Here is a 15,688-nt window from a genome sequence, read left to right on the forward strand (position 1 = left end):
TTACTGTTTCTTGTACGTTCTTTGTGTGTGTTCCTGTCTGTGCCAATATTTCTCAAACCTGTTCACTGATTTTTCCAGAATTGAAAGCTTTCATGCTCCTGGGGTGTGGTCTCATGATGCAGCTGCTGCTGGTTCAGGAATAACTAGGGTGATGAGTAGAGCCTAGTGTCTGTCTCCAGAGCCTGGGAGAACAGCACCTGGGACTGCTTTTTCAAAAGGGTTCATGTGAAAGCTCAAAATACTATGTGTGGTGAAAAACACACAGATGTAGTGCACATGTTCTCTATGGACTCAGTAGGAAAGGCCCTCAGCTCCATCAGGTATGGATTAAAATATCGAGATAACAGAAGGAAATGGAACAGCCCACATCATCAGACAGATCCCAGATCTGGCACCCCTGTGCAGACTGCCCAGGGTAACTGGCACCACAGGCATTACAGTTTTTGTGGGATTTTCCTAGAAGTAAGGTTTATTCATGATTTCCACTGCCAAGAAAAAGGATCTTAATACAGAACTTGCTGCTCTTCAGGATAAAGGCAAGGACACAGCAGTGGAGTTGGCACATGGAGCTATGGACAGACTCCACTGCTATGACAAGCTGGCTGAATCTGCAGCCCAGTGCACCTCCAGCACAGTGCCCAGCCTGTGCCCGAGGGCCAGTGGCCAGGCACTGGGTCACCACCCCTATGTGCCAGCCTGGGTGGGGGCACTGCCCCCCTGCAGCCTGGGGCGGCACCACAGACAACCACAGGGGCCTCACTGCAGCAGCAGCTTCCTTCCTTCCTTCCTTCTCCAGCATCAGTGCACGTGGCTGCTGCCTGGCTCCTCAGCTTTACCACTCTGTGTCCAGTGAGGAAAGATTGCTCTCATGTGCTGGGAATCCACTGAACACTCCCAGGCATGGCAAGTGCAGACAGAAAGTGCCAAGTGCCCCTGGCATGCTCCTTTCAGATCTCCTTTTGCCCTGTTCCAACCCTGCCCTCCCCACACTGACCATGGGAGCCTTGCCATCAGTTCCTATCTCCTGTGTGCTTGCTAGCAGAGCTTTCCAGAATACAAGAAAAACTAATTTTGCTCTGTCTTTCCTGGGATGTGTGATACCACCTCATCCAACCATGCTCAGGACGTTTTGCTGTCTCCTAAAACAAGATTCTTGTTTTGGAAAGCAGCATCATGGTATCACAGACGCCCAAAGCAGGAGCAAGGGCTTGCTGCCACAGTCACCTTAGGTACAGGTGCTGCACTGTATAAAGGACAAGACCTTTCCTGCCACTATTCCCCCAACCATCAGGGTAAATGTAAATATGTGAATAATACCTACACATCTTTTTTAGTCACACAGAGTTTCAGCTTCCTAGTTGGTCCAGATCCCACTAGTGATACATTCCTGTTGTGTTTTCACAGCAATCAAGCCCCACGCAGCCACTTGCCCACTCTCCTACCAGTGGGATTGTGGAGAAAATTGGAAAGGTAAAAGCTGGAAAACTCTTGGGTTGAGATAAAGACAGATTAATAGTGAAAGGAAAAGCTGGCACACAAGCAAAGAAAAAGAAAGGATTCATTCACTGCTTCCCAGGGGCAGACAGGTCTTCAGCCACCTCCAGGAGAGCAGAGTCACATATAATGGTGATTTGGGAAGACAAACACCATCACCCCATATGTCCCCCCTCTTTCTTCCCCCCAGCTTTGTGTGCTGAGCATGATGCCATGCAGTGTGGTCAGTTGGGGTCACCTGTCCTGTGTCCCCTCTCCATCTCCCATGTGCCCCCAGCCCCCTCACCAGCATGTGACAGCAAAAGGCAGAAAAGGCCTTGGCTCTATGTAAACACTGATCAGCAATAACAAAAACATCTCTATATCATCAGCCTTGTGTTCAGCACAAATGCAAAACATAACCCCATATTAGCCATTGTGGAGACAATAAATTCTACCCCAGCCAAACCATTGTCTTTGACTTGGTTCAAGACAACTTCTTGAGGCTTCTACCCTCCTCCAGCAAGCTCTGTTCCCTGAAAAGGAGTTCCAATGATTTCACCTTATTGTGGTTTTTTCCTTCCTTGAGCCAAAAAGTACATGAACCTGCAACCCATAGCAGCTTTTCCAGCTTCTCCCTATCCCAGTGGCTGCAGGCTGGAGTGGCATCTCATGGGAAATTTCTGATGAAGGAAGACAGAGCCACAAAGGTGGATCCCAATGTACTACTGCAGGCCCAAACCATGTCTCACTACCACTACAGGAGGGCTTTTTCCAGACGAGGGACTGGGATTTGGTTGGCTGCATTGAATTAGTCTGATTACTTGTATTTGAGGATGGGATGTTGAATTTGGGTGTAACAACAGCAAAGGCTCACTTCAGTTGAATACAATGAAGCAGAAGAGATTATTTTACAGAAGCAGAAGAAAAATTGAGAGCTGTAGAAATCAGCAAAGGCAGTAAAATCCCTTGAGAGGGATATTTCAGTAGAAAACAGGTACTTCTCTTAGAGCTAGTGCTCAATTACTGAATTACAGAGATCAACTATAACATTTAATGAATAGTAATGTATCATTACAGTTAAGAAACCGTGATTTCACGGTCTTAAAGATTTTCTACTTTGACAACTTCCTCTTTTTCTCTCTGGGCATCTTCATGTTCACCTGTTTCCCAAGTAGTCTGCAGGCATTGGAGGGAAGTATGGCCCCTGTCACGGCTTATAACTGAAAACAATTAATCACTTAAAACAAGCAGCTAAATTGCTCTGTGAGAAGGGAGCATCCATCTGTGAGGTGCAGTGGGATTGGTGGCCCAGATGTCTGCAGCTCTTGGGGAAATTTTTTGCTTTAGATTTCTATTCCTGAATTCTTCCTCTCTTAAATGTGGTAGAGTGATATAGAATATTTCAGTTGGAAGAGGCTACAGCAATTATCAGTCTTGCATTGGTAATGTAAAGATTTAAGGGGTTTCATGAACCTTAACTTAAAGCATAGTGGTGATTGTCACAGAAGATGGTGAGAAAGTGAATTGTGAGGACCTAGATGGTTCAGCTCCTTATGACCTCTCTCTCAGACCTGTGCGTGTGTAATTGTGTGTTAAAGCTTATTTGTCAGCAAGCAACACAAGGAAAAGAGGAAGAAATGGTTGCCTAGGAATCAGAAAAAATAAAGGAAAAAAATTAAAAACAGAAGGGGGGAAAAACATACTCAGCAGAAAATATGAAATAGTGTGGAAGTAATTTTTAAGCTTTCCTCTCTGCACCCTTTCCTTAGGGTTTCCGCTGTGCCCACGCCTCTGACAGTGGTCACTGAGACACTTGTTTTCTGATAAAGAGGAAGGAAAAACCACCAGCAGTTATCCTGGATGCTCAGTGACAGGGTGAGCCCAGGCAGGGAGGTGTTCCTGATTTGCAGCAGCTTGGGGAACGCGGGTCGGTGAGGCTGGAGAGGGAGCAGCCGTGCCCCGGGAAGGATGGGAATGGTGCTGCGAGTGGCCGTGCTCCTGAGCTCCCTTCTCCGCTGCAGCGGTGAGTCTGGGCTGGCCACGGGCCCCTGCCCTGCGGTGTCTGCGTGTTTGGCAGGGGAGGCTCTGTTTTGGGAAGAGCTTAGATTCAGTCCTTAGAGTGAGAGAAATGTACTGGGACAAAGGCAGTGGTCGTAATGTTTACATGAAAAAGAGTTTTAGGTTTCTTCACCCAGCGGTTTAAGTTTCTCATGTTTGGCTTAGGCTGCGAGAGCGGTGTGTTTCAGCAAAACAAATAGACAGTGGAGGAGGGAAGTCTTTGCTGTTCGTCAAAAGCCCCAAGGGTGATGTCTGGAACAGACACTGGCTGAGACCAGGGAACCTTCAACTTGGACTTTAGACCAACTCCTTCCCTCAGACCTAAGTTATTGGATAACTCTGCCCCTGTGCTCTACTCAGTGCTGGTGGTGGCAGGAAAGCACCAGGCAGAGCAGGGGAGGCAGGCTGCACGCTTGGCAGGAGTTGGTGGCCCTGGTGCCCCTGGCCATCAGCCACCTCCCACCTGTCTGCCTCATGCCACACTGATTTTTGGTTAACCCACCCCTGAGCAGCCCAGCCCTCACGGTCTCCACTGACTGCTTGTGTTTCTCATCTGGTGGGTTCTCTTTGCCAACACCCTTGCCATGGCTTCACCACCTGGGAGCTGCCTTCACCCTGGCTGCTTTGTGGCTTAGTTGCCATCCTTCTTTCTTCCTGCAGCTTTTCTGGACCTGAGTGGCCCCAGTGAGATCAAAGGTGTCTGGAAGGACTCTACCACTCTGCCTTGTACCTATGTGCCTCTGGAGGACCTTGTGCAGCAAACCCTCACCTGGACTGTGGTACATGAAAAAGGTTCAGGCACCATCTTTCGGAGGGACATCTCCGGTGACCATGTGTTCCTGTCTGAGTACAGGAATAGAGTCAGCATCCCAAAGGATGACCCAGGAAATGTGTCTCTCCTCATCCTGAACCTGGAGATCTCTGACAGAGGAACCTACACTTGCCAGGTCACCTGGAGAGACAGCAACAACAGCCTGATAGCAAAGGAGATCACCACCAAATTGGAGGTTGTTAAAGGTAAATCCGGGAAGGAGGCTGTTCAGGAGGAAAAGGCTGGGCTCAGGAAGGCTTTTGGAAATTAGAGCGGGTAGGCAGTGACTGCGTGTTTCAATGCAGAAGCATTTTGCTGATCATTGTCAGCCTCAAGCAAGAAGCAGCAAATACATCAGAGCGAAGTTCTGCCCAGGACACAGCACCCTGCAGCTGGGGGCGGACCTGTGGCTCCTCAAGCATCAGCTCATCGCTGGCTCTATTGCAGCCAATGGCTCAATGTTTCCCAGGGGCGTGCGGCAGTGGAGAAGTCCCAGGCACAGTGTATGGCTGTTCTTTGGCTGAAATTCAGCAGCCTGTGCTTGCCCTCCCTCTGCCCAGTGTAGGGGGTTTACAGAGGCACAGAGAGCAGGACACCAAGTGCGGCACAGCTGAGCTCATCCCGCACAGGGAGGTGATGTGAGAGCCGAGCTGTTTCCTCCTGGGAAGGCGGCGACAGCGAGAACTGCTGTGCCAGGGGCACCGTCCCCACCACAGCCAGGGCTCCGTGACCCGGGCCCCTCTGCTTTGTCTTCCAGTGGCAGCCACCAAGCCCATCATCAGAGCTGGACAGCTGGGGCTGACGCTCCCGGCCGGAGGCAGCACCAGCCTCACCTGCGAGGCCAGCGGCTCCCCTCCCATCAGCTACCGCTGGTTCCGGGCCACCCCGGCGGGCAAAGCCGTGTTCCTGAGCAGCGGGGCCGAGCTGGCCTGGCCCAGCCTGCGGCCCTCGGACAGCGGGACGTATTTCTGCGAGGCAGAGAACAGGGCCGGCGCCGGGGCCGTGCAGCGCAGCGATGCCGTGCAGCTGACGGTGACAGGTGAGTGCCCACAGCCACAGCTGGCGGGGAACACCCGGCTGCAGTGCGGAGGAACAGCATCCTACTTCCCTGCCCGGAAAGAAGGAAATGCCCAACGCACTCTGACACATCCCTCCCCGCTGGCTCCGCTCTGTGCCCTTCTTTATTGCCTCTATTCCGTTTCCTCCTCGTTGAGGAACTGCTCTTCGCTGATGCAAAAGACGATTTCGACTTCAAACATTTATTTATTCCTCTGTGGGTTTTTTCAAGCTCTCCCTGGTTCTGTAATGCTGCCCACTGCAGTTCAGCAAGTTCCGACAAGGAGTCGGGGCTTTATTTTGAGAACAAGGAACAAGTCAGTGGTAATTCAGTGGCAGAACAAACCAAGCTGGCCTTTGCTCCCCACCACAGCCGCGTGTCTCAGGGACACACACTGCACTTCACACACACCGGGCTCTGACTCCTCCAGCCTCTGCACGACGGTGCGGGACAGCTTGGACTCAGCGGCCTCAGGGGCCTTTCCAATCTCAGCCATTCCCTCTTGGCTGCCTGCTGGAAAACTTGCAGCTCTCCTTGCCTGGTTACTCCATCAGCAGAGCCGTGAAGCCCCTGCTGGCACAGCCAAGCACAGGTAGCACAGCGTGGCCTCTGAAAGAGGCAGAGCCTGCTGAGCTCCCTCCCAGGCACGAAGCTTTGGCTGAAGCCCTGTGCTGCTTTTCCCAGCAGTCACACATTGGAGGGAGCAGCACGGGAACGGGGCTCAGAGCTGCAGGTGCTGGCTGTCGCTGCTGCCACAGCATCCCCCTCCTGTCAGCTGGGAGGGGGCTGCTTCCTCCTGCTCCTATCCCACCTCTGGGGAATTCTGTATCACAGCAGCATCACCAACGTGGTCAAACCCCTGTGTAAGCCTCTCCCTCCCTCCCCCTCACCTTGCAGATCTGCCCACAACAACAGTGGCCTTGTGGAGGAATGTGGGAACCACGGGCGGACACCACCCAGCCGCAGGTCAGGGTGGGAGCAGTGACAGCTCATAGCGAGGATGGGGTGTTGGGGCAATGTGACACCAGTGCTTGCCAGTGGTTTTATTGTGGGGAACAGAATCTTGACAGTATTGAACTTCAGTCCATATGCCTCAGTTTTTAACTCAGATATTTCTGAAAGTAGATCTTCCTTCCCTCAGTTTCCAGCCCACAGGGGGTAATAGGTTTGCTTTGGAGGAGAGACTGCACTGAAAATGCCATTTCCTAATTTGTGGCTCATATGGGAGGAGATGTTCTGGGTTTCGTTCTCGACTAAAGGGTTTTTTTGTTATCTGATCCTGAAGGGAAGCTGCTGAGGGGAGGCAGATCTGGTGTCTCCAGTGGCAGACACAAGCGATGCAAAAGCTTCCTCAGACCTACATGTACTTGACCAGGGACAGCAGTTCTGAGGGAGGGCTTGTGATTTCCCGTTTGTTTTTGTGGGAATTTAGGCCTGGACTGGAGCAAGTCTGGTTGTGGAAACTTTCTGTTGTTGGATTATGTCTCATTTGGATTTATGGTGCCCCAGCAATCACGTGGGGATTGTGGAAGCTGGTGTCGGTCACCAGAAGCTGAGGGAAGATGCTGACAGGCCTTGATTGTTCTTGCAGAAAAAACTCAAACAGAGCTGGTGTCTGGAGGTACCTCAGGAATCTCCTGGACTCTCTGGGGCCCCACCACTACTGCAGGTGTGTGTGTACAGGTCTACAAATACACACAGGTATCTGGTGGGTGTATCTGTAGTTTGTGTACACTTATATAGCATAAATAGACTACATATAGTATCCATCCAATGACTACATGGTACTACCTGTATGCTCTCTATAGTACAGTCTATACATAGTGCTCATTTCTGTACTTTGCCTGCTTCCACTGCCTTGTAAAGGGGATGGAGGCATTCTCTTTGGATCCTACAGCTCTAATCCAAGGTCTCCTGGTGCTAAGATGTGGGCTGGAAATGCACTGTCAGACTTAAATTCATGTTTCTTTTCCAGACCTGCCCATAGCAGCAACGACTTCTGAGAGTGGTGTGGGATATCCAGGGAAGAATGAAACAATTCCTGGTAAGCAAGAGTAAAACCAAGCTGAGAAGAAGATTAAGGACTCAAACCCGATGCTCTGTAGTCAGGAACTTCAGCCTCAAAATTAGTATTCTGCTTTTTTAGCTGCAAATTGCATCAACTGCTGTTCTCAAAGGACCCAGATAATTCATGGTGACTCTTTAAAAGACTCTGGATGTTTTTATGGAAGAATGAAAACAAAAAAGAAAATGTTGATATATGGGGCACACAGTTACCATGTTCCTCAGCAGCTGGTCCATTTTTATCTTGGCAAACCTAAACCACTACAACTGTCAAAGCTGAAACAGCAGAAAAGCTTCAGTGTGTGCCTTGAGCAGATCTGCACATCCTCCAGCTTTGCAGCATTGTGACAGGTTTTTTTTGGAAAGGTTCCCTTTCCAAACAGAACTGAGCAGCACCCTTGAACAGAAAGCTTTATTTCATGATATGCAGTGCAATTATCCTGCCCAGCTCACATCCCTAATCACCTCATCACGAGATGGACATTGTCTGTACAACTGTGGCCTGTTGGTGAGCTGTACACAGTGCTGGGTCACGCAAAACTCACTCAGGGCCACAGGACCAAGGGTCTGTGGGGACACAGCCCCATGTGCTCAGGCAGGGCTGGCTGCTGCTGTCCTCAGGGATATGGTAAATGTCAGGTACCTGCTGCTGCTGTCACCCAGGAGGGCTCTCCTGTCTGAAAGTCCTCTGTTGTGTTGCTTTAGATTTCCAGAGGACTGGCTTGTCCCTCTACCTGGTCATCCTGATTGCTGTGGTGTCTGGTGCTGTGGTTTTCCTTGTCATCTCTCTGATCATTTGCATTAGGAAGCCCAAAGGCGGTGAGTAGAATGTTCTGGTAAACCGGAATGTTTTATGCATGCCCAGCACAGCTTTATCTTTGATGGGTTTGGGGCCTGGAGCAGTGCTTGCAGCCAGCAGCTGCAGCTCTGGCACCTGCAGGCAGTAGATGACATGCCTGGATTGACACTTGGTCAGTCCCACATTGGTGGGAGATCCAAAGAGGCAGAGATGTCCTTGCAGTCAGGAGAGTCTTCCAGCCGTGGGGTTGGGGCAGCAGTGGCCCTGTGCTCCTGAGTTGCATCCTCCCATGCCTGCACTGGCTCAGCTCAGTCCCTGCCCTGCAGCCCAGGTGTGTGATTGGCACTGCCACAGAGTCTTGGGATGGTTGTTTCTCACTGCTCCTCACTGACATCCCAAGGCTCACACTCGCCTGCTTGGCCGGGCTCATCATTCCAAATCTTTAAAGTCTCTGGCAGAGGGTTCATCCTGCCCTGCTGCTGGGAAGTGCCTTGGCACCAGTTGCTGCTCAGTAGTTCCCACAGTTGGCAACCAAAGGGAAGAGGTCATTGTCAATTCTCCCAGTTCCACATGAATTTGTTTCCTCTCTGGTCTTTAGTCACAGGATCCATTCACTGAATGCCTCTCTCTCCTGCACTGCCACCAGAAATCCCCTTGACCAAGTGTTCCTTGGAGCCCCCTCCTCACCAGCTGTGCTCGAGAGCACACAGGTGTGCTTTGGGGTTTGAGATACCACAGAATTCATTTTCTCCTTTGTTTCTCCAATGAACTTCCTATGATTCTATGCTACCGGTTAATAATATAATTGTCAGGTATTTCTTTTGCCACTTTTCTTACTTTTTTTCTTTTATTTAAAAAAGGAATCCAGAATAGCCACTTTCAAAATTATTCTTTATTGAACTTCTAATGAATAGGGAAACTGTGGACTTCTGGTTTCTAACCTCAACTTTATCTTTGACATTGGAACAGTTATTTTGACCCAGTTGTGTGATAGCTGGGTTGTTTTTGTTTTCTTCAACTGAATCCTGGGAAACTGAGTCACCACCCACCTGACATGATATCCAAGACTGTGGTTTTTTTAGTTCTGTCTTCAGAAGTCATTTTCTTAAACCAAGAAGATAAACAAAGAAACTCCTTTTTTAAAGAATGTAAATGCAAATTATTGACACAAATTCTGATTTTTCTTTTCCAGCTCAAGCCTATGACGTAAAATTGTGAGTATAACCCTTCGTTTGGCACGCTGATGTGTCCTGGGGGACTGTATCAGAGGAGAAATAAAAAGCACTGCCATTAGCTGTCATAATGAAAACCCCCTTAAGCAGTCCGGGTCAAGAGGTTCACAGCTCTACAGCAAGTTGTAGGATGGCTCATGGCTTTCCACAGCAACACAGAATGTGTGAAGAAAGATCTTTCTCGTGGCAATATCAGAATTGTAGAAGGGAGCAAGAGCTTCTTATTGACTCCTAAGCCCAGGGAGGGCTACTGAAGATGACTGCCAAGGCTAAATTCCCAGTGTTTTCTCAAATGCAAAGGAAAGGAACTCCCATTCTAGAGACCACTGGTTATACTCTGATTTATCCTCAAAACATCCCTGGCTGAATTTGCTTCTTCTAACCATAGCTGTGGCAGGCTCTTTCTAAACTCAGGTTTCACATCCTGATCTACTTGTAACCTGTGGAAGTTTACTGAAAAGCCTGATAATCTGGTCAAAACATACAAGGAGAACACTTCTCTAGGTATAAAGTATCTGACTTGAGTATCACAGTGGGATGTGCCAGCATCCCAGTGCTGGGCTTCCCCAGCAGTGTGCAAGGCAGCACTTCAAGCAATAGTTGAACCCTGAGCAATGGAACAAATGCTGTGATGACATTTCTCCTTAGAGGATCTATCTTCATTTTAAAAATATTAGATACCATAAGCCAGACAGTGGATGTAGGCTGCTTTCAGTTCTCTATTTGCCTTTCCTCCAGCATTTTTTATAAATATTTATTTTTATAAATATTCCTTTCTCTTCAGCAATTATCTGATTGTGCCAGTGCAGGAAACAGGGGTAATCCTTTCATTGCTTGCACACCCTTTGCTGCCTCTCCCTGGAAACTTTCTCAGAATTGGAAGCAGTGCTGCTACAATGCCCAAGGTTTTTCTGCCACCAGAAAGCAAAGGACAAAATTCTCTCCTTCAGTATATTGCCACAGTTCAGTGGCCCAGGTTTATATGGGTTTGAGTCAGACCACGATACTGGTCAAAATCCTGATGGTTGGGAGAGGCTTGGTTTACCCTGGTTGCTACTCTTCTTGCTTTTTGATTTCAGCCATAACTCGAGAGCAGCAGCTTCTTCAAGCACAGGTCACTATGAGGAACCCATCTCTTTCACTGAAAACAACTACGTGATGGAGTTCAGGGAAAACAAAATCTCTGAAGAAGTAAATAAGAACGAGTCTGACTGTGTTGCAAACCCCCAGGAATCGGAGTATGAAGTAGGGGACACTTCCTGAGAACCAACAATGTTCTGCAGATACCAGTCCTGAGGAGCACCTTCACCCAGACAAAATGCGTATTTTTTTTTCACTTTTGCTCCTGACAAATAGGTAGGACAAGCAGTGGCTGCTCTCTCTTCAGAGAAAGTGCAAATGCATACCTCTTCAGGAACCTGAGTTACAGACTGCTGTGTAGAACTCCTGGTTCTGTTCTCCTTGGCTCCCTCTCACCACCTCTATCCAAGAAAGCACTTTGAATGCTGCAGCATGCAGGTCCCAGGTTAGGAGCACTGTACTGAACTTACTGCTTTCTATGGCCAAAAGGACCAGTGTTTCCAGCCTTTGTGTGGTAGGGGGAGAGCCAGCACTGAGGGCTGCTCAGCATCCCCACCTGTGTGGGTGAGCAGGGCAGGATGCAGCTGGCTTGAGAATCAATGCTTCTTCTCCTGCCCACCTGAAGCTGGACAGATTTAACAGAAGAGAGATCTTGTAGGAACAAGAAACTCAGGATCCTGGCACACTAGGAGAAGCAGTGCAGGAAGCAGGAATGGCCTGTGCAGTCCTTGTGCTGCCCTTGATCCCCCTCCACAGCACTGCAGCGAGGTCACTGGCCACAGCTCTGGGTGCTTCTGATACTGCAACCAGGCACATTCTTTCTCAGCTCACCTTCTCTGTTCTCTCTCTAAAATGCATTATGGATGTCATGAATAGAATCTGTCAAGAAATCCACCCCAGTTAAAATACTGTAAGTGTTTGGTTGTGTACAGTTAATGTTCTTGTCCCATTTGTAAACCTTGTTTGTTGTACCCCTTGTTTACCCCCATAGTTGTTAGTAATGTTAATTACTTACCGGTTGTTTTAAGAGTTCTCTTATGAGATGTACCTCTACCCCCTTTCCCTTACCTCCCCTGTTCCTGTGTAACAGTGCTGCTCCCAGGGGGCTGTGCACCCTGAGTCATACACAAACTAAGGCACGCCAGACATAAAAACAATGAGCCAGCAAGGAAATAAAAGGTCAAAGAGACATATCCCAGCAAGCTATGATGGAAAACCGTCTTCTTGCATCACCTGAGCCTGCTTAAGAGTGGTCACCATGGTCTAAAGAGGACTGGAAAGGAGTGACTCCCCTGGACAATGAGGCTGGCTGCTCCTGGGAGGATGGAAGCCCCAGCTCTGCAGGCTGTGCTGCAAAGCTGAATTGTGCCTCCTCCTTGGAGCTGCTGGTGTGGGAGCAGTGGCGGTGCGAGCGACCCCTCGGGCCCCCACCCCAAGGCTGAGTCCTAATAAAGGCATAAAACAGGAGTCTGCCTCCTGACCAATTTATTTCAATGGATATTTGAAAGAAGTTAGATACTTTTCTGTAAGTTTGGGGTAGGATTGCTTACACATGCCTCACATATTTTGCTGTGTGCATTTCTGAACAACTGGCTCATTTTGGAATGCCAGCAAGCCACTCACAGCCCCTCACTAGATACTCAAGAAGTACTTTCCTCCCAGCTTAAAAGGTCTGAAGGGTAAATCATGAATAATTTCTACTGCCCTGAGTAAACTTATCATGCAGAGTTATGGAAGAAAGAACCTTTTTATATCAAACAGGGCAACCCTGTGTCCCATTATAAAAACCACACAGACATGTAAAACAGAGGGAAGGACCCAAGCAATGAATTGGTAACACCGACACAGGATAAATAGGCCCCCAGCTGTGCTGCTCACACTCAGGACAGCTCTGCATCTGCAGCTCTCTGAGCATCACTTCAAAACCCACCAGAATGCAAAGGGAGTGTGAGGTGCTAATGGAAGGGTATTCCAGTCAAAGAACAGGATTGTGGTACCGTAAAGCCCATGGAATATTGCTACCTTATGTATTCATGTTGGCCTCATCTTGGGTTTAGAAGAGCAAGAAAAGTTACTAAGAAAGATTGTAAAGGATAATTATTGGAACAAAACCACATCTGTGCAAAGAGTCTCTTAGAAAAAAAGAGAAGAAGAAACAATTGAGCAACATGTGCCTATGGGTGTCAGGGCTGAGAAGACGAAGGGGCTATTTGCTTACAGCTCCTCTGAAATGGATGCAGAAATTAGTGATAATTGTCTGGTAGCACTTTCAAAGGGCAAAGAAAAGTACTTTTTTGTATGCAACACAGAATTAATGATGAAAAGATTCCTCAGAAAGCACAAACTACCAGGCACTCTTTCCAGGCACTTATCAGTGACCTTATACTTTCTCCTGTGCTGTAAGTTTTATTTTGCTTTGTTAAGAATGTACTTAAAATCAAGGGCTGGGACATCTTGATTTCTGAATGAAAAGGGAATACATGGCAGCTGCTGGTGCTGTCATGGAGAAAACTGCCAACATGTGCATGCAGCTTCTTGCAGATGTGGAGAAAATTGGTGTGTATGTGTTTCTGCATGTGTGAAGTCAGAGGAGGTGGGAAGGAAATGTGGCAGGTTCTGGAGCACAGCCCATCCATCTGAACTCAGCCTGACTGCTGTGGCCACTGAAGGGGGAATATGGCTCTGGCCACCTGAAATTCCCTGCTGTTCTCTTCATCTGAGGGGTCATGAGCTCCAGCTGGAGGAGAAGGGAGCACTGAGGGAAGGCAGAGGTGCAGAGATGAAGGGCATCCCACTGAGGGACAGGGTGATCAGTCACACTGTGGTCTGAGCTCTCCTTGCTGAAATCCCATGGGTAATGGTTGCCCCAAAATCACTCAATTCCAGCTGCACTGCAAAGCTACAGGCAATACAGCCCTACCAACGTGGTTAAACAGCAGTGTATCCTGGCTGGACAGCCAGCACCAGGACTGGATGATATTAAATACAGCTGTTGTAAGGCAAGCTCATGAAACTGAAAATCAATCCATGAATTATGGTCTCCGTGTGTTTTGTGTCTGTGTGCACTGTGGGACAGCTGGACAAGGTCCTGGATTGCTCAGGGGTGTACCTGGGCAGAAGGGCAGCTGCTGTGCACCCTGTGCAGTGGCAGGCCAGAGGATGAGCTGAAGTCACAGCAGCTCACCCCAGAGCAGCAGTTTTGTTTACCAAACCCAGAGCTCAGCCAGCCTCTGCAAAGCACTGGGAGGAGGAACTGGGCAGCCTGAAAAAAGCCAGCATCAGATAGTGCTGAGAGTCCAGAGAGCAGCAGCAGCAGCTGGTGTGTGTGCTCACTGCAGGTAAGGGGACATCTGATGGCTGGGGGCGTGCAGCCCACCTGCAGCACCAGGAAAGAAACAGGAACTCAGGAGACGTCACAGATATGGGTCACTTTCTTGGAATCAGGAGCTGTTTGCAAGGATTTGCCCAAGCTAATAGCAGCCCTGAACTAATGTCATTGACCTGGGAAGTCCTGGGAAGGGAAGAGAATTTTTTCAGAAAGAGCACTTGTACATCAAGTACAAGTCATACAAGCTTTAAGGGGAAATGCTAATTTACACTAATTTCTGTTTCTTTAAGTGGAACAAGGTTTGTTCTGATGACTGACAATATGATTATCTGATGTGACAGAACTGTGCTGTGAATGGCTGGGGGAGATCACACAATTAGCTTCTGTGGGACATCCAAAAAGTGCTTAGTAAAATACGTTCTGTTGAGTCAGATCAGTGAGTTAGCTATGGCTGGACCTGATGCCTTGAGAAGGCTGACCTAGAACAGAGACTAGACAGAATTAAGAATAAAGAAGGTATGTATTGAAAGGCCTTAAAGGACACACCTTGGGCAGTACAAGAGCTTGGCCAGGGCTGCACCCAAAAACAGTCACAAAATGGATGACTGGTCACGAGGTCTCACATTTTTATAAGTTTTGGTCCATCTACATATTTGGGTTAATTGTCCAATTACAGCTTCAGATTATGAAGTCTCATCTTTCTTGTTTTCGCTCTTCAGTCCACCCTTGTTTCTGCTTTTGGGCCTGAAACTTGTAACGATTGTCCTTGGTGTCAAGCTAGAAAAAGAATTGCTTTGTCTACGTACTCTGTGAAGAGAGTTCACTAACACTTGATATGAAGCTCAAAACTACACACCTAGGCAGCACAGAATCTGAAAATTATGAAAGCTAAAACTTAAGGCATCAGACCAAACAGCACTTTGAGACCTTTCTTCTTCGGTTATCTACTTTTTGGTGATTTGCTCATAGCTGGGTACTGAATTTCATCTCCTTGAACGCTAAAGGGTCTTATTTATCACCAGAAAAATGGTAGCAAACTTCTCTGGCCACTGGCAAACTTTGTCAGAACATGAATGTAAGATGCAGGCTCAGCAGAGCTGGTGCCTATGAACAAAGTCTGAGTGCTGTGCTCTCGTTTGGGGGCATGGGGACTTTACTGAGTAGTCACCTGTAGTTAGCCCAAGATGAGTAGCAGAAATGGCACAAGAAAGAGTGCCTGAGCTGTGGTACTTGAAGAAATGACACTTGAAAGAGTATCCTGTCCTGTGTGTGGGAGCAATGTCCCTGGGGTACATCTGCAGAGTGCCTCACCCACAGCACTGCATGGGAGAGAGCAGCAAGTTCAACCCAGAGCAGAGACACTGGAATAAAATACTGCATTTTAATAAACCAGGTAGCTGGCCAACATATCTGAGACACTGAAGGATTTCTCTTCTTGTGTTCAGACTCAAAACTCTGAGGAGTCCTTTAAGTAAGGAAGGAATGGGCTGACTGTGTGACTCAGGGAGCTATGTCTGTATCCAGTAAGAGAAAGATGTCATGTACATCACATTTGGGGAACTAGAGTTATTCATGTCTGCTTTAGTTAAATAGGCTTTTTTTTTTTTAAATCCTGTATAATTAGAGCCTCAGGAAGTCTTACATGTCCGGTTAAAAAAATAATCCTATCAGCAGTTTTAGCTTGGGTTTTCAACTTCTTCCAGGGCATGTTCCCCAAAAACCAGCTTCTCTTAAACTGTTTTGTGTAGGAGACTGTTTGTCTGGGACAAGGCTCTACTGCCAA

General features: G+C 48.2%; 1 protein-coding gene across 3 annotated transcripts; it reads left to right on the top strand.

Moving 5' to 3' along the window:
* The first annotated feature begins 3,361 nt into the window (after nucleotides 1-3,361).
* LOC102103742 (V-set and immunoglobulin domain-containing protein 4-like) lies at nucleotides 3,362-12,044 on the top strand. 3 transcript variants are annotated; one of them, XM_005526246.3, is made up of 9 exons: nucleotides 3,362-3,499; nucleotides 4,195-4,551; nucleotides 5,103-5,384; nucleotides 6,300-6,368; nucleotides 6,994-7,071; nucleotides 7,378-7,446; nucleotides 8,172-8,285; nucleotides 9,458-9,479; nucleotides 10,577-12,044. In XM_005526246.3, exons 1-9 carry the CDS (start codon nucleotides 3,445-3,447, stop codon nucleotides 10,758-10,760), a joined length of 1,230 nt encoding a protein of 409 aa, XP_005526303.2. In that variant the 5' UTR covers nucleotides 3,362-3,444; the 3' UTR covers nucleotides 10,761-12,044. The 3 variants fall into 3 exon arrangements, with proteins under 3 accessions (XP_005526303.2, XP_014110839.1, XP_014110840.1); XM_014255364.2 differs by lacking the exon at nucleotides 6,300-6,368; XM_014255365.2 differs by lacking the exons at nucleotides 6,300-6,368; nucleotides 6,994-7,071.
* Nucleotides 12,045-15,688: the final 3,644 nt, after the last annotated feature.

The sequence above is a fragment of the Pseudopodoces humilis genome, chromosome 15, assembly GCF_049639895.1.
Source record: "Pseudopodoces humilis isolate 2021_Gansu_Grassland_sample_001 chromosome 15, ASM4963989v1, whole genome shotgun sequence".
Classification (NCBI taxonomy): domain Eukaryota; kingdom Metazoa; phylum Chordata; class Aves; order Passeriformes; family Paridae; genus Pseudopodoces; species Pseudopodoces humilis.